Raw genomic sequence first — 18,422 nt, forward strand, 5'->3', positions numbered from 1 at the left:
ACCCAAGGCACAAATCGCATAACAAATGACTCCCATGAAGAAGTATGGAGAGGGTCCTGCTCCTGGAAAGGATTGATCTAGCATTGGAGGGGAATATAAGGACAGAGAAAAAAAGGAGGGAAGTGATTGGAGAATGGATGGAGAGAAGAAGGTTTATGGGACATATGGGGAGGGGGGATCCGGGAAAGGGGAAATCATTTGGAATGTAAACAAAGAATATAGAAAATAAAAATATTTTAAAAAAACGAAGAAGAAATATTCTTTCCTGCTCATTTCTTATGATCCAACCAAAAAGCTTAGAGCCTTGTGAAAATCCGATCATGAACAGCTTTAGTATTTGGGTTTAAGCTTGGTTAATATTTCAACACTTTCTTTCTTACCATGGTTTTGTGTACGTGTGTACCATCTTTGGAGTACTTTAAGTTTTTAAGTCTGCGTGTATATACATTTCTCCCAGTAATACATTTGCTAGATGAATGAAACATGAAAATTATCTTTTAAATGAAAATTACATGTCAGTTTTAAGTAAAACTAATGTGACTTTTTCCTTTTTAATTTCAGAGAATTACCCAGGTATTCATGTAACAGGAATTGAGGTAACTAAGAATGTCTGGCACTGAGAAAGACTTATGTCACCACATGAAAGTAGTTGTCCGTGTACGTCCTGAGAACACAAAAGAAAAGGCAGTTCAGTTCCACAAAGTGGTACATGTCGTGGATAAACACATACTCGTTTTTGATCCGAAACAAGAAGAAATCAGTTTTTTTCACAAAATGAAAACTGCAAATTTTGATATTACTAAAAAACAAAATAAAGATCTTAAGTTTGTATTTGATGCTGTTTTTGATGAAACCTCAACTCAAATGGAAGTTTTTGAACACACAACCAAGCCAATCCTTCATAGTTTTCTTAATGGATACAATTGCACAGGTAATTGTTTCAGTTTGAAATCTAATTTTTCCATCTAGCTTCAGTTTTGTTTTTGGAGGGATATATACTTTGTTGTAGATATTGCATATGTAAATATAATCCAATTCATGGTATATACATTCCAACAGTTTTGAAATTTCAGCAGATTGGATTGGAGTATAGTCTTTCTTTGAAAGTTGTCACCATCTATGGCTTATCTTTTATGGAACTTTTATCTTCCCAGGGCATTGCCATTACCCTACAAATACTTTTCAGTTTCAGTAAGCCATGTGCTTCTTAAAATTGACGCCAGATTTCTCACTGTTTGTACTGACGAGTATGGTCATTGTTGATCCTGAACAGCCTGCAATTTCTGAACACTTTCCTTAGTATAAAATGTTAAGACTACACGAAGCCTGAGAATTTTGTACTGTTTAAGTCAATCGTCAGATCATGAAGCATTCCTTATACCTTAAAGAAGCTTTAGTTATTACTCTTTCTAAAAAGATCTGTTAATTCAGTGGTTATAGTAATAGCATACTGGCTACTTGTTTTTATGCCCATTTTAATGGCATTTTCTACAGCATATTCCTGACTGTTTCACTAAGACTGTCTTACTCAACTTTTGTCACCCACTTGATTTTTTGTTTGTTTGTTTGTTTGTTTGTTTGTTTGTTTCTGGGTTTTGGTTTTTTCAAGACAGGGTTTCTCTGTGTAGCCCTGGTTGTCCTGGAACTCACTTTGTAGACCAGGCTGGCCTCGAACTCAAAAATCTGCCTGCCTCTGCCTCCCAAGTACTGGGATTAAAGGTATGCGCCGCCACCACCTGGCCACCCACTTGATTCTTGATCAAGCAAAAAAAAATGATGTTTATTGATCGGAACTGCTAATTCTCACTAATATCCAGATGTTCTTTCTTTCATAAAACTCCCTAAAAATTTTTCCTCCCTTTGGCTTAAAAGATAAAAAAGGGTCCCTGTTATACTGTTTCTTTGACTTCTCTCTGGCTTTATATATTTAGCTATCTTAAGGCTTTCATAAGCTAAAGTAAAACACCAGCTTAATTCCTTTGAAAAACTATGTTATCAGTTACTAATATATGAGAATCTAATTGCTGAACATGGTATTAAGTGTTTGCACATGTAACTAGATTTCTTAATTTGAAGAAATGTATGACACATGTATGTGTACTGGATAGAATTGTGGAAATAAATAATTTGCCAGAAACAACATTCAAGGAATAATTTTATAAACCACCTTTGTGAAATCCATTCAGCTCAACAAGCATGTCTGTTTTGCTATATGTTATTTTCTAAAGCATAGGATACACTGCCTGCCTTAGCTGAAACAGTGCTGGAGTGATATGTATGGATATCATTTTCTGATAGCACATAAGGGGGTTGATGTTTCTCCTTGTGATTATGTGGGAGGCACAAAATAACATTAGTTCTAAGTAGGAGTGGGTGATATCGTTCATATTTGAAGTTAGTTACTGTTTAGGATATCTACTTAGAACTAACCACTAGAGTGGATTTACTAATACAATGTTATAAGCGTTAATCTCAAACTTTTTATTAAAAATCAGTATTTGCATATGGTGCCACTGGATCTGGGAAGACTCACACAATGCTAGGATCAGCTGCTGAACCTGGGGTCATGTACCTAACAATGCTGGACCTTTTCAAATGCATGGATGAGATTAAAGAAGAGAAAGAGTGTAGTACTGCAGTTTCTTATCTGGAGGTAAGTTGGACTCTGTTTAACATTAAACAATGTCTTAGAAAACTCAATTACAAGTGTCTCTTAAAATTATTTTATACGGGAATCTTCTTGTGAATATTTTCAATCATTAATATTCATATTCGGGCTGGGCAGTGGTGGTGCACACCTTTAATCCCAACACTTGGGAGGCAGAGGCAGGTGGATTTCTGAGTTCAGGGCCAGCCTGGTCTACAGAGTGAGTTCCAGGACAGCCAGGCCTATACAGAGAAACCCTGTCTCAAAAAACAAACAAACAAAAAATATTCATGCCTATTTTTCATACACCTCACTCTTATATTAATCTAATTACAAGTTCTAGAGACATTGCAAAAATAGTATATATAATTTCCAGATAGTCTTCCTTAAGATGCTGTATGTGTAAACATTTTGCATCTGCTATTCACTGTCTCTGTTGTATGTGCATTTATTCCTCAGAACTATTTAAGTTAAAATTTTGTTGAACCATGTAATTTTTAACAATCACTAAATGTTTATCAAAACCAGAAAATTAACAGTGATCATCACTGTCTAATCTATGAACCTTAATGTAATTTTGCTAATTATATTATTAATGTCTTTTTCTGAAAGCATTGCATATCATGAATGACATTCACTTGCATGCTTTTGGTCTCCTTTAATGAGCAGTTTCTGTTTTCTTTATATTTTATGACATTGCTATAAAATCCTCAGTTTGTTTTGTCTCCTTTAAACATGGTTTAAATGCTGGGAGACAGACCACAGAAGTAGTACTGAATACTTAATGCTTCATATCAAGTCAGTTATTTAGGTGGTTAGTCCCATTATTTTCAGTGGTAACTTTTATAAATTTTATTATGCTGGAAGTTGCAGGGTTTGCTGATTCTTCTTTACTTTTTATGTGTGGGTAAGTGCAGGCATTGGAGTGGAGGTCCGAAGACATGCTTCAGGATGTTGGTTCTATCTTCAGTCCTTGTTAAACCAGAATCTTTCTTATTTTTTCTGCACTGCATACTCCTGAAAGCATCCTTCCTGTCTCCCCTTAGAGGTGCTGACATGACACATGCACACCAATGCATCTGGATTTTTATTATTATTATTATTATTATTATTATTATTATTATTATTAGGTTTTTCATGCCATGTACTTTTTATTTCATATCCCATAACTCCTCTCAGTTTCTCTACTCTCCCTGCCTACAATCTTCATTTTCTTTTTCTTTTTAAAATGAAAAGAGTCACTAAAAATGTGGAGTATGAATGATTCTGAGCATAGACCTGGTCTAGAGAGTAGTCAATAGATACCCAGTATCACTCTATTGAAGGAACCTGATTTTCCTTTCCTACAGCTATCATTTGTGGGTAGCTTCTTGTGTATGGTGAGCCTTTGTGTCCACTTGCTCAACTAAATGCTGAGATTTTATCTGCTTTGAGCTAATATAGATCTTACCAATATGTGATAGTCTTTCTGAAGTCATATGTACATCTGTCCTCTTGTATCTACAAAATGCGGTTTCCTCCACTTCTGGCTCTTACAGTTGTTCCGCCCCCACTTCCCTGAACCTTGATGAGGTTGAGATAAAGACATCCTATTTAAAGCTCTGCAGGATCCAGCTCAGGTCATCAAGCTTTCTTGATGTACTTTGTTCCATCTCCAATACTTCTGGAGACATCGAGGCTTGAAGTCACGTTCTTCCTTCCTCAGCTTTCTCTGTGTTGGGATTATAGACGTATGTCAGCAAACTCATATTTGTGATCTCTTTTGTGTGCTCAAATTGTGAATACCTGATAGCCAAAGTGCTTTTGTGCTGCCTCTGGTAGACAGTAAAAGCTTCAATATTTACTCTGCTGTTAATTTTGTAACCATGGACAAATACTCCAGGTCTTAGACCCTCCACAATTCAGATGAGAGGGATTGTTCCTATTGTTTGTTACACTGGAGTTGAAAGATTAATTACATAAGTCCGTGTTTCTGATTAGGCTTTATATAGCTTTTAGTCTCTATAATTGGTATATTTTGCCGAAACAAGAAAGCCAGCTTATCTTTGTTAGAGTTACAAAGTTAGAAATTAGTGGGTGAGAATATAATTGCAACTAAAATTTTCAGTTGTTAACTAAGTGATCAGAATCTGTTCTGCAGTTGTAAGCCTTCAATCAACAATTTGTGTGGGAGATAATCAGTTATTTTTGACAGCACTGTTAATGTGGTTAGCTTTCCTTCTTTCTTTCTTTTTCTTTTTCAGGTATATAATGAACAGATTCGTGACCTCTTGACAAACTCAGGGCCACTTGCTGTCCGGGAAGATGCCCAAAAAGGAGTGGTTGTTCACGGTCTTACTCTACACCAAGTATGTTTATGCATTTCTCTTCTTTCTATTGGTGAGCAAGTCTACAGTCCCATTTCTACCAACTATTAGTTTGACTCTGCTGTGTTCTAAAAAAAGAAATAAGTTAATGAAATTTAAGAATAAAGTAAATTCCAAAGGATCTAAAGCTTTGTGTGACGGTCCAGGGCCACAATGATGCTAGCAAAATAGAAACAGCTAGGGAGGGCCTCATCCTACTGCCTCTTATTGAATATTCACGTTACAATGTTTTTATGAAACAATTAAGGGATATTTTTCCCTTTGACTCTTACTAAAAATTTATTATTCTGTTAAATATATTTGTATATTATTGCAGAAGCTAGATTTTACCTCTTACACTGTAGATAGCACCAAGTACTAAACAAATCATACATAGTCAATATTTAATAGGAAATAATTTTTAGGAAACATTTTCTTTTACCTTTAAAACTATCATTTGTTGAATAAACTTACTGAGGGTCTGGGACTTAGCTCTAGTTGATACATTCCTAGTATTTATCAGGCCTTGGGCTTGGTTCCCCAGCACTTAAATAAATAAAAGTTAGTTGAAAAATTTAAAGATAGATTACTAAATATCCCTTTTCTATTTGAACTCCTAGCCTAAATCTTCAGAGGAAATATTGCAGCTTCTAGACAATGGAAACAAAAACAGGACCCAGCATCCCACTGACGTGAATGCTGTGTCTTCACGTTCTCATGCTGTTTTCCAGGTAATGGGCCTTTACTTTAGGCTGTGACTGTTAAGTTGGCTCATAAGTAGTTTTCATATGTGACAATAAAGTCTCCTACACATCTGTTCCTCAGCACTTCTATTATCTTGCAACTTTTTTTGCTGTTTCCTTTTGTTTTCAGACATAATCTCATTAAGATGACCAGGTTGGCTTTGAGGTCATTAAGTAGCAATGCTCAGGCCTGAATTTTGCTTTTTACCCCAGCATCATGAGTAGTTGGCATTACAAGCACTATAATACCTTGCCTACTAACGCTAAAGTCATAGTGTGTAAAGGATACTCCATATAGTACTAAATTGCCGCCCCAGCCCATATTGCTATTAAAAGTACTTCAACGGCCGGGCAGTGGTGGTGCACGCCCTTCATCCCAGCACTTAGGAGGCAGAGGCAGGTGGATTTCTGAGTTTGAGGCCAGCCTGATCTACAGAGTGAGTTCCAGGACAGCGAGGACTACACAGAGAAACCCTGTCTCGAAAAAACTAAGGAAAAAAAAAGTACTTCAACATCAAGAATATTTAAAATAGAGATGATGTATATCACATACATGGGGTTTTACTTTCACGATTTGGAGAATTTCTTGAACGTAAGAGAATATATCAAGTAGGGGTACTAAAGTAGAAATGGAAGATACCACCCATGTATTCAGTTGCATTCCTTAAGGATTATTCAGCTGACACAGTACTGTACTGGTTATTTATGTAGAGCGGTATTTTAAATTACAATGTATGAAATTCATTTATTTTTCTACTTTAAAAAAAAGTTACAGTTACCTGTATGTCTTATGCAATATGTGTGTAGGCATACATATGCCATAGCACAGTACTTTGGAGAATCAGTACTCTCTTTCCACCCCAGCTGGGTCTGGGAACTCTAACTCAATTTTCAGGCTTGTGGTAAGCTCTATGACCTTGTAACTAGCCTGTGAAATCCATCCTATCAAAAAGTACAGTTGAAAACATTCATATCTAAGATAGTCAAATCATTCAAATAATGTCCATTCAGTAGTTTTATCTTTTCTACTAACATTTTCTTCATCAATAATTTTCAGAGAAGTGTTTATGACAGTTTATGAAGTGTTTATGACAGATTTCTCTAGAAATCTATATTAGATTTTCCTTATGTCTTCATCTGTCTTCCAACTATCATGTTAAAGTCTACAAAGCAACTGAAGAGGGTCACATAAGCAACAACAAAGCACCTGGGGAAGGACCCAGTTGGTAAAACGCTTGCCTAAAAAACATAAGTACTAATTTCAATCTTCAGCACAATTAAATTGGGCACAGTGACTAAAACCTATAAATCTGGTTGGTGTTCCAGAGGTAGAGAGGTTCTGAATCTCAAGATCATCTTTGACTACTAGTAAGATCATGGCCACATGACTACCTGTCTCAGAAAAGTTGAGTAAATTTTACCTTCTGGGCAGCTAAAATTCTTAAAATGATCAAATTATTAATGGACAGTTCATTTGCACACATAGCGCTGGAAGTTTTGGTCTGTTGTCAGCTGACCTTATTGCTTTGAGGCCTGTGGTAAGGCAGCACATCATTGAGAGGGGATGTTACATACTTTATAACCTGGATGGAAAAATAGATAGTAGTAGAGATGAGCTACGACCCTATTCTTTCCCTGAAGGAAATACCACCCATAACCGAAAGACTTCCCACCTGTTTTCTTCTTTGTTCTTTGTGGAGTTTAAGAGACAACAGAGTCTTAGGATATGTCTAGGTTGTTGTTCAAACTTCTGGACTCATGTACTGTACCACCCAACACACACACATACCCTTGCCTAAAAGTAGCCTTTACTATACATAGACATATTGGGTTTTCGTCTAGAAACCACCAAGACACCAAGATTAGCACATGGGCCATTGGGACAAGCTTTAATATCAAAACTCATATATACAAGTCCTCATTTTAATATTTTTCTCAGCTTTAGTAATTCTAGTACTGATGATATCAGGTGTTATCATCATGTCAAATGTTATTTGTTACTTCTTAAAAGGAGAATGACTTTGTCTTCATGTATATATTTTTGTAAGTAGAGTGTTTCCTTTTATTCCATTTAAAATTTATACTCCTTTTCCCGTTCTACAATTTAAGATTTATTTGAGACAACAGGACAAAACAGCAAGCATCAATCAAAATGTCCATATAGCCAAAATGTCACTCATCGACCTCGCAGGATCTGAGCGGGCCAGTGTTTCTGGTGCTAAAGGGACACGATTTGTAGAAGGCACGAATATTAACAAATCTCTCTTAGCTCTCGGGAATGTCATCAATGCCCTAGCAGATTCAAAGGTAGGTACCATTGGTTTTCTTACGATATTGCTTGATAGCTTTGCAACATGTTGTAGACATAGGTGACAGGTGTCAGTGACCCTGAACTACCAAAAGTGCTGCATGAGTGTTATTTTGTGTTTGTTGTTTCTTGAGAGACTATTTTTGTGGTACTTGGGATTGAACCGAATACCTCACGTGTGCTAGAAAAGTACTCCTGTGTTTTTTTGAAACAGGATTTGAGTGAGTTGATTAGGCTGGTCTTGGACTGTCTCAGCCTCCAAAAGCTTTACTTTAATTTCAGGTCTGTCCCACCAGGCTCAGGACTGGTTGCGTCTTATCAGATACTCATCCTTGAACTTCATTGTAAATAACTATGCAATGATTGCAAAAATGATTATTAATTGACATGAAGGCATAAAGATCCTTTAGACTGAGTCTATCTAGTTAGTATTTTATTATGTACTTTTATTATGTACTGTTAAGTTGTAGTAATATGAAAGAGTTAAAAGGAAAAGGTGTAAGGTTTAAAGTGTAATTAAATAATAGTGTTTCCTAAAGCTCTGAGGCATTTAAAACTATTTTCTATGCAGCTTATATCAGAAATACTTACTAGCATGTTTGACAGTGTGAAACTGTTTTTAAAGTGTAATAATTGAAGATAGACTTAAAAGCTTTAGGAAAATTACCATTGACATTTTAATTTAGAATAATTATTTTAGAATTATTAGAAAGACTTTCTTAAGAGGGCAAATGATGGAAATTACATGACCATTAAAAAGGCAACATGCAATTATTTATTTATATATACACATATACATATATAAATTGTTCATCTAGAAATAGATTCCCTAAATGAATCTACTAACATTCACTTTGGAAAAGTAAACACATTTCAGTTTTTTTCTAGAAAAAAAAAGAAAAGGCAAGATGCTTTATATTGAGAGTTGAAAATTCAAACATGCGCGTGATATACTGCTAATTACTAAGGTCACTTCAGCTTCTGGGAGTTTGGGTGGGTTTGTTTTGTTGATGTTGTTTTTGGCTGTTTGTTTGGGAAATAGAATCCTGCTTTGCCCACTGAGCTACTGGGGTTCCAGGCACGTGTTGCCACTTTACCCTTGTTTTCAGATGCACTTAACATGTCACCTGGATTGTTGTTTTGTTTGTTGTGAAGTTTGTACTTAGAGATGCCAGTCTTCGAATTTTACTTCCTTGTGTGTGTGTGTGTAGATGCACACTGAAGTCAGAAGCTGCCTTCTAGACTGAGCACTCCATCCTGCCATGTGGACTCTAAGGACTGCCCTCAGGCTTGAAAGAGTTAAAAGAGGCAGCCATCTTTCCTTCCACGCTAAGCCATGCTGTCCACTATAGTTGGGACTTTCAAATATTCACTGGGAAGTAAAGATGAGTTCACATCAGGTCATATGCCAGTCATATCACCGGGTATTGTGTACATTCTTGTAGTGAAATAGTACTCACTTTTTATTTATATGTAGAAATGGAATAAGTATTCTTCATTTGTTCTTTCAGAGAAGAAATCAGCATATTCCTTACAGAAATAGTAAGCTTACTCGTTTGCTGAAGGATTCTCTTGGAGGAAACTGTCAAACTATAATGATAGCTGCTGTTAGCCCTTCCTCTTTATTCTATGACGACACATATAACACTCTTAAGTATGCTAATCGTGCCAAGGACATTAAATCTTCTGTAAGTTCATTTACTTTAACTTTGTTGTGAGAATATTGGGTATATGTTATTTTCCTAACTCTAATTAAAGCCTTAATTATGGTTTAGTTTCTGTTAAGGAATTTGCCAGTTCAGGTTAGAAATGTCCTACCTAACTACTGAACTGTGACTTGGTCTCCCTTGTTTAATCTCGATCACCTCTGAAGTGGATATTGTTATTCATTCTTATGGGTGCGAGAGTACTTTAGTATCCTTTTCCATTCTTCACATCTTGGCACATGGTGGTTGGATAGCAACAGAGAATTAATCAGCCAAGGATTTAATCAAACTTTTTTTATTCATTATAATAAATATTTATAGGTAATAATACAATTTATCTGAGTACCAACAAATTAGACCTACCTCAGTTTATTATGACATTATTTGCATGAATTGTATAGCATTATAGTAAATTTTCACATACATAATCTTGTGTTAAATCAAGAAGTATCTGATTGTGAATGGCTGGGAAAATATTTTTTACCAAAATGGGACACTTTAAAAAATGATACAGGTGCGCCGGGAGGTTGTGGCGCACGCCAGTAATCCCAGCATTCTGGGAGGCAGAGGGAGGCGGATTTCTGAGTTCAAGGACAGCCTGGTCTACAGAGTGAGTTCCAGGACAGCCAGGGCTATACAGAGAAACCCTGTCTCGGGGGGGGAAAAAATGATACAGGTGAAAAGTACCTAAAATTACAGAAGCTCTTAGAAGGGACCTCAATTAAATTGATATGATGTCTTATCAACCTCTTCCTTTCCCCCTTTAAGAGTCTGAAGATGTCCCTGTGTCAGAAATGTCCAAATACTATTTATATAAAAGGTTATACTATATAAGTGTACAAAGATTTTCACACATTTTCATTCCTTACTCCAACCCATTGTGTAGGTTTTTAGCTTTGTTTTTTATGCTAAATTTTACAAGTATATGGGCTAACGCTTGAAGATTTTTTAAGTACTTGCTTCTAACTCACTTGAATAAGAAATGTCCAATCTTAAAAACTAACTGTATGTTTAATTTTCTCCTGACTATTCTATTAGAGCGCCAATAGGTTCATACTTTATAGAAAACTTAAAAAACAATAAGAAACTAACATAAATACAAATATAAAACAGATTTCTGAATTTTTTTAAAGGAAAAAATAGGCAATTTTTATAATATGGTGAATGAATGCTTAGAGAGTTTATTTTGTTTTGTTTTGTTTGTTTGTTTTCCAGTAAGCCAGTTTGTTTATAATTTCATTTGTATGCCCAACATACTTTCTGGTCCCAGATTTTAAATATGGTCATGATTAATCATGTTACTCACATACTTAAGTGGTCAAAAAGTGAAAATTGGTAGTACCTAGTTAGTGAGATATAATGCCATGTTGTGTTTTAACTATATGATTATAATCATAATTTCTATTTTTCACCAGTTGAAGAGCAATGTTCTTAATCTCAACAGTCACATATCTCAGTATGTAAAGATATGTGATATGCAGAAAGCAGAGGTATGTTTACATAATTGTCTATAGTTTTCATTTAAGGGATGCTTTATTCCTATTTGTTCCAAAATTTGGTGTATTTCTTATTAGAGTGGAAATCTGGTTTGATTATTATTTTTAGCTGAGCTTTTGCTATGGCCATGTAAATTGGAGACAAATAATTTCACTTGTATTTTAATTAGTGTTTTCTCTGCTAGATTTTAATGTTGAAAGAAAAACTAAAGGCCTATGAAGAACAGAAAGCCCTGGCTGACAGAAATGACTGTGCTAAATTAGTACATTCAAACACAGCAGACAGAGAAATTGAAAGGTAAATCTGTTAAAATCTCAGATGAGAAATATATAGTTGTGAATTGTAGCTTTATGTTTTATTAATCATGTTTTGTTATATATCATCTATGTGTATCTACATACACTCAATTGAATTCAGAAAGTAATTTCCATGTTAAACTCTGGAAATTAGCTCTTTTGATTATACAGATAGGAAAACCAGGAAAACAAAAAACAAAAAAACTAGTATTCTTATCTGGGAAGTTATCTTATTTTAAGCTGTGCTCTCTAGCCTTAGGACTTGTATAGTTTTATGAAAATCTGTTCTGTTTTTATTGATTCTGTATAAAGTTACTAACCTACTTAATAATTTTCAGTTATTATCTGAGTGAGCTTCACAGTGATGTAGGATGATAGAATAATATTTCCTATCCAAAGTAACCCACCCAAGCTCTGTATGTCTTGCTCTGATGTCTTTATGAGTCAACTCATAAATTTGTCGTAATTCACTGAGGAAAAAAGTGTCCTTTTGAGTACTGTGTTACTGTATTTTTGTTTTCTCCATAAACTCTTCATGACTTTGTAGATTTTGTTGACTTTTAGAAGTATTAATTTGAGTTGATCACTACAACAATTTTCTTTTTAATGCTACAAAGTAGCATTAAAAAGAGATTTGTATTACTCAACTACAGAATGTAGATAGAAGTCTCAAATTTAAATTATGTTCAAATATTTTGTGTGTGTGTGTGGTGTGTGTGTCTGTGTGAACATATGTATGTGTACATAGGTTGGATCTATGGAGCACAGGCAGTTGTGATCTGTCCAGCATGAATGCTGTGAACAGTATTTGGATGCTTGCTGCGTGCTCTTAACTCATCTTAATTGCTAAGCAGGCTTTACAGTCCCCTAACTTTCCTTTCTGGTAAAATTATTTCAATGGGAGATGGTTTGAGCCATGAAATGATGAATTATTTATGTATCAAGTTATGCATCCTTTAATCCTTTGTCATTTTTCCTCAGAAGAAACTGCCCCAGTACTCTATGATGCTCCTTTTAATATCACTCACATTCTTACACGGAGCTTTTTAATACTATGAATTAACAAAATTTTTCTTCACCAAAATTTCAGTAACATTTCTGCATCTTCAAAAAATAATGGATATATATGCAGTATTTTCTGACTCCAGAGTACTTTTAAAACTAGTATTCAAAAGGGAAAAATAAAAATATATATAATTATTTTTTTATAAACTATAGATGTAAAAATCTGTTGTGACTATGCTAAGGAAGTAGTAAAATTCAATTCATTGTGTCTCACCTAAAAACATTAGTGCAAAATTTTGTAGTTCATTTAAAACATCTTAAATGCCTAAAAGTAGTTACTACTGAGTCCCATATGATTTATTTCTGTTTTATGTGGGGTTTTTTTAAGACATTACCTAGAAATACTTGATATTGATTAACTTTCTTTAAAAACAGTAAACATGAAGTAAAATATTTATACTAAAAAAATTACAAATTTGACAGTATTGAACTCTGTCCTTGAATTAAAAAAAAGTTAAAAACCTAAAATATAATTTATTTTTAGATTAGGAGTATAATCTAAAGATAACTTATCCATTCATTTACTGGCACTAGCATTGGTGTAAGACAGAACAGTGAATTCACAATGTTCACATGAGCTTCCTAAGAAATTGTCATCAACTTAACAAATCCATAGTAAGTCAGTGTACTCTGGCTTAATGAGTTTCATTAAGATCTAATGACTAAATTGGCAGTACATTTACCACAGATCCTTACAAATATATTCAAAATTCTGACCAAGAAACACTTTTTTTTTCGAGACACGGTTTCTCTGTGTAGCCATGACTGTACTGGAGCTCACTTTGTAGACCAAGCTGGCCTCCCAAGTGCTAGGATTAAAGGTGTGCGCCACCACTGCCCAGTGAGACATTTATTTTTAAATGTGTTGTCTTGATTTTATTTTAAAGGCTTTGTAGTTAATTTTCTTTAATTTGGTGGGGGGCGGGGGTTAAAACTAAAATATTGTTGTGACCAATGTTGTTTGTCCTAAAAGGACAAAAATTTTCATATGATTTAATCAATTTTGTATCATTGGGTCCTTGGCATCAAATAATCTCCACAAATTTGATTCTTTATTTGCCCTTTGGAGAAGAAAACCACAGCCATTATTCTAGGTTTGCCACATTGTTAACACGGATGTTTGGGGACCTGCCTGTGTCAGTTGACTCTCTGCCAAACTGTAGGGGGTACCTGGCCTTATGGTCTGTTTTGACAATAATAATCTTTGATGCTAAAACTGGCTCTCTCATTTCCCCAGGGGGCCGTGGAGATACCATATGATAGCGCCTCCTGTTGCTTTCTCTTCCCAGTAAGCTAACACCAGGCAGTACATGATGCCTGCCGCAGTGCTCCTGGGGCCATGAGCGTTGCCATCCCGGATCCAGGCCATCATCCTTTTCATTTCTGCTGAGCAGTTAGATTACATATGACAAAATGCAGCATATTACTAATATCAGAAGACTTGTGAAACCCAAAGATTTAAATTGCATGGTTTTCTTTGCAGCAGAAAGAAACCTAGAGTGATAGAAATTAAGTTGATACTCGCATAAACATTTCATGATGGGATGGGAGAAAGTTGTTATTGTTGCATATAATCTGAGTAATACATGTTATTTAAGTAAGCTATATATTATATAATACAAATTTAATGAAATGTGATGCTGTATTTTATTTTTGGTAGATTTCAAGAAATTCTGAACCGCTTGTTCCAGAATCGGGAAGGAATCAGGCAAGAATATCTGAAGTTAGAAATGTTACTTAAAGAAAATGAACTAAAGTCATCCTATCACCAGCGGTGCCATGAACAGATAGAGATGATGTGTTCTGGAGACAAAGTAGAAAAGGTACTTGCTATATTGTATACCTGAACTACAGAGGGGGTGGAAATATCTAAACCTCTAGGGATTTGATAAACACCATTTCTTACTCATTCTCTGAAACTTGGATATACTGTGGGAACCATTGCAAACACTTAGAAAACTTGAAAAAGCAAACATTTACTTGCACTTGTTCCTTATTTGAGGGCCTTTAAGGAGAGGCCACCTTTTCAGATCCCCCAACACTTTACAACTTAGACCAAGAGGTGATTTTTTTTTTTTTTGTTCTTATTCAGATAAAAGAGTATTTTATCACTGATCTTGTTGGCATGCCTGTGTGGTCTTAATAAAGATCTAACCAAAGTTCAGTATTATACAGGTTTTAAATAAAATGTTATGTTACTCTGTCTTCTTCAGCTCAGACTATTCTCACAGCCCTTTGGTTTGAACCACTAACAACACAGTAGCTTAAAAATAAGAGCCTTCACCCTGGTTCTGGAAAGACTCAGTGTAGCAGTATAAGGCAAAACCAGAACAGGGAAGTGGGAAGGAGTGGGTGGGAGAACAGGGGGAGAGAAGGGGGCTTATGTGACTTTCAGGGAGTGGGGGGCCAGAAAAGGGGAAATCATTTGAAATGTAAATAAAAATATATCGAATAAAAAAAAAAAAAAGAAGAGCCTTCAAATATGATGAGTGGCTACAAGTACCTCACTTTGTCCGAAGTAATACAAGACCATAGGTAGCTAGCCGAGCTGTGATTTAAACTGCAGGAGGCTCGTGCTAGAATTTGTACACTTAGCTCTGTTGTTTTGCTTATGAGATAATCAAAATTGCTGTATTTTAGTGGGGTTTTAATTCTTTTGGTTTGTTTTTTGTTTTTTTGGGGGGAGGGCTTTGTTTTTCTGGTTTGCTTGCTTGTTTGGGGGTTTTGTTTGTTTTTTCACAAGGTAATATTGGCACCTAAAGTTGTAGAATCACATTTTCTATTCCATGACCTGTTTTGTGTGTTGAATGTATAAAGTTCTTTGAACCCTCAATGGGGAAATGTGCTACTTTTATGTCAGAATTTACTATATATATTTAAGAATGTGTTACCAAATATCTTTTCTTGGTAGAACAGGATAGACCATTGGAAAGTATACAGAATGCCAGTCATAGAGAATAAATTTGATGGACATTAGAAGTCACAATTGTTCTTTTTGGGTTTTCAGATAGGTCCTTTCTGGTGCTCTATTATCTTCATGTCTGTAGATCACTTCCTGCCCACAATTTTAGGAATCACTATAACATTGGTAAATGTTAAGGCAAAGGAAATGTAATTTGCCATTACCTTCAAGCAGGTATAAACCCTTTGTCTTCTTTTTCAGGTAGTAACTGAAGACCCATTGAGATTGACTTGTCTGAGTTTTCACACTTTCTGTATAGCAGAAGAAAGTTGAAATGTCACATCTCCCACTTTCTGCTGTAGCACTCGCTTCAAGTTTAGGACCCTTTCCTACCATTAAAATGTACCTTGGACTTAATAGACCATTCTTTATAGAGACTGTCTACCAATAGAAATATTTGTTTTAATTGTAGGTTTGTGAAGATAACTAATTATTTTCCAAATCAGAAAAAAAGCTTGTGAGAAATATAGAATTGATTTACATATGTAACTCTGCCTGGCTGCAATGACAGCTGTATTCTTTTCTCTGCTACTCCTTTGATACTCTGTAGTGACTTTACCCTGGTGTATCATTAGGAATGAAGAAGGCTGGCTAGAGAGCTGTCTAAGTGGTTGAGAGCACTTGTTGCTCCTGCAGAGGATCTGGTTTCTAGCACCAAGTGGTGGCCTGCAGCCATCTGTAACTCAGTTCATAGTTACCTCATGATCTTTTCTGACCTCTGTCAGAAGCAGGAACACCCATGATGTACATTCTCCCATCAGAGCAAAATGCTCATATATTAAATAAGTCATTGTTTAGAAAAAAAATGTGCAGACTACTTAAAAGGATAATGAACTCTAAGTGTTATAAGACTGCAGTTGCTCCTACCAAAGTAAGAACCTTTACAGTATAGCATCTGTTATGTTAGCATTTTGTATTCTGTCCTTTATTCCTGTTTTGGAAGAAAACCAGTATTTTGTTTGGTTTAAGCAGCAGTTTTGTTTTGCTAACTAAGGTTTGCTTTGAGAGAAAAAAATTAGAGAAGTGACAATAAAGAGATTATGATCCCTGATAAGAATGACACTTCTTTCAACCTCATTCTCTGATCATTTGACCCTGTGAGTCTGCTTTTCCTTGACCATTTTATTTTCACTGAAGGGAAGTTAAAGGAAATGTATAAATATCTAGAATCTGACTCTAACTTAATGACATCTACATTTCCTTGACACTAAATACTTTCAAACTAATATCTTATACCAAAATGAAAATTTTCCTATGCCTAAAAAATTAATAATGAATAATTTTTAGAATCATAATTTTTAGAAAGATAATTTATTACCTAAGAAGGACAAGGTCTTTAAACAAGAATGAGTTGCTCTGCTCTTTATTTGTTGGTTGCTGTCCTCTGTTCTAATCTCTGAGGACTCTCTGTTTTAGGTATACCAGCATATATGGTAATTATTTAGTTGAGTGTCCATTGGCAAATTGCCCAAAGAGACCAAGCATTTGACCCATAGTTCCCATGTCAGTGTGTATAGCCTTTGGGTGTATAAGAATATCAGAAGAGCAAATATGACCAAAGATACCTTATCAAGATGTAAAATACCAAATATACTAAGCATATCCATTTTGGTACTTAACCTGACCATAGGCAAGGTCAGTTATTGATAAATGGCTCTGATATGTTTTTCCTCATTTAGAGAAGGTAAGTAAGAATACTAGAACTCTTTGATTCTTCACATCTTTCAGATTGGAGGAAAGACAAGAATGGAGTGTGCATGCTTTTTTATTATGATTAATGAAATCATGAAATTTATCTAACCTTAAATGAACTTTACAAATGTAGCATACAAGAAACTCAAAGTTTTTCCATTTAGCCACTGCATTTCTTAAAGCCGTAAACTCAAAATGTAATTTTGTAAAATGACTCACAACTGATTTCTGATTCTGCCATGATATTTTAATGAGGAAATGGCAAGCATGGCTTAATATAAGTACTCTACCAGCATAAGGAGAAGGCATTTCTGATTTCGTGTTGTACATATCAAATATAATAACTAGTAAACTATTAAATACACTGTTGTGTTTCAGGCCACTTGCAAACGAGATCACAGACTTGAAAAGTTGAAAACCAACCGCTGTTTCCTGGAGAAAAAGAAAGAAGAGGTGTTGAAACAATTTGATGAAAATACTAATTGGCTACATCAAGTGGAAAGTGAAATGCAACTCTTGGGTCAAAATGGTGATATTCCAGAGGTACAGATATGCACATTGTTCAATTTAGTTCCTTATGTTTCTTTTCTTGTTGAGTAATAACTGTTGCCCTATTTCTCTAGATTGACTTAGTTCACTTTACTGGTTTTAGTAAGTATGATTTAAGCTCACTAATTACCTAGTCAGTTTGTGGTTTCTACTTTCAAAAGGCTCAACTTATTTTTAAATGATTATTAGTTAGGTGTCTTTTAAAGTAGCTCTTAGGTTCAAATTAAATTTTTCTATTTCAAACTACTTTAGGCTTCATCATTTAGGCCTCTTTAACTTTTTCCACTCACAATTTATTTTTACTTGAGAAATTATTTTTGTGACCCTGAGTATGTAAGTATGTAATAGATATACAGAAAAAGCATTTATACATTATAAATAATACAGGAATTTATTTTAAGACCATTTTGAGCGGCATGTGTATGCACGTGTGTATCTTTACAACTTAAAGGCAAAAGCAAATCTGAATACTAATGAAATCTTGTTAACAGAGTAATGTTTTACAATTAGTCAATTTTTTATTTTTTTATCATCTGGAATACCAAGAATGTTAAATTTTTACAGTGCATAATACAAAATGACAGGTTTATTTAAGGCCATTTTAGAAATGAT

The 18,422-nt window shown here is 34.9% G+C and overlaps 1 protein-coding gene across 1 annotated transcript in view; it reads left to right on the plus strand.

Annotated features, from left to right (window-relative positions):
- The window catches only part of Kif18a (kinesin family member 18A), a 61,097-nt gene that overhangs the window by 6,925 nt on the left and 35,750 nt on the right, over positions 1-18,422 (plus strand). Inside the window, exons 2-11 of the mRNA XM_052183146.1 lie at positions 562-931; positions 2,496-2,653; positions 4,891-4,995; positions 5,613-5,723; positions 7,845-8,042; positions 9,555-9,731; positions 11,165-11,239; positions 11,431-11,543; positions 14,268-14,430; positions 17,640-17,804. Coding sequence (XP_052039106.1) covers positions 607-931; positions 2,496-2,653; positions 4,891-4,995; positions 5,613-5,723; positions 7,845-8,042; positions 9,555-9,731; positions 11,165-11,239; positions 11,431-11,543; positions 14,268-14,430; positions 17,640-17,804 — 1,590 coding nt within the window. The 5' untranslated portion in view covers positions 562-606. The remainder of the gene's footprint in view (positions 1-561; positions 932-2,495; positions 2,654-4,890; positions 4,996-5,612; positions 5,724-7,844; positions 8,043-9,554; positions 9,732-11,164; positions 11,240-11,430; positions 11,544-14,267; positions 14,431-17,639; positions 17,805-18,422) is intronic.

The sequence above is a fragment of the Apodemus sylvaticus genome, chromosome 5 (assembly GCF_947179515.1).
Source record: "Apodemus sylvaticus chromosome 5, mApoSyl1.1, whole genome shotgun sequence".
In the NCBI taxonomy this organism is placed as follows: domain Eukaryota; kingdom Metazoa; phylum Chordata; class Mammalia; order Rodentia; family Muridae; genus Apodemus; species Apodemus sylvaticus.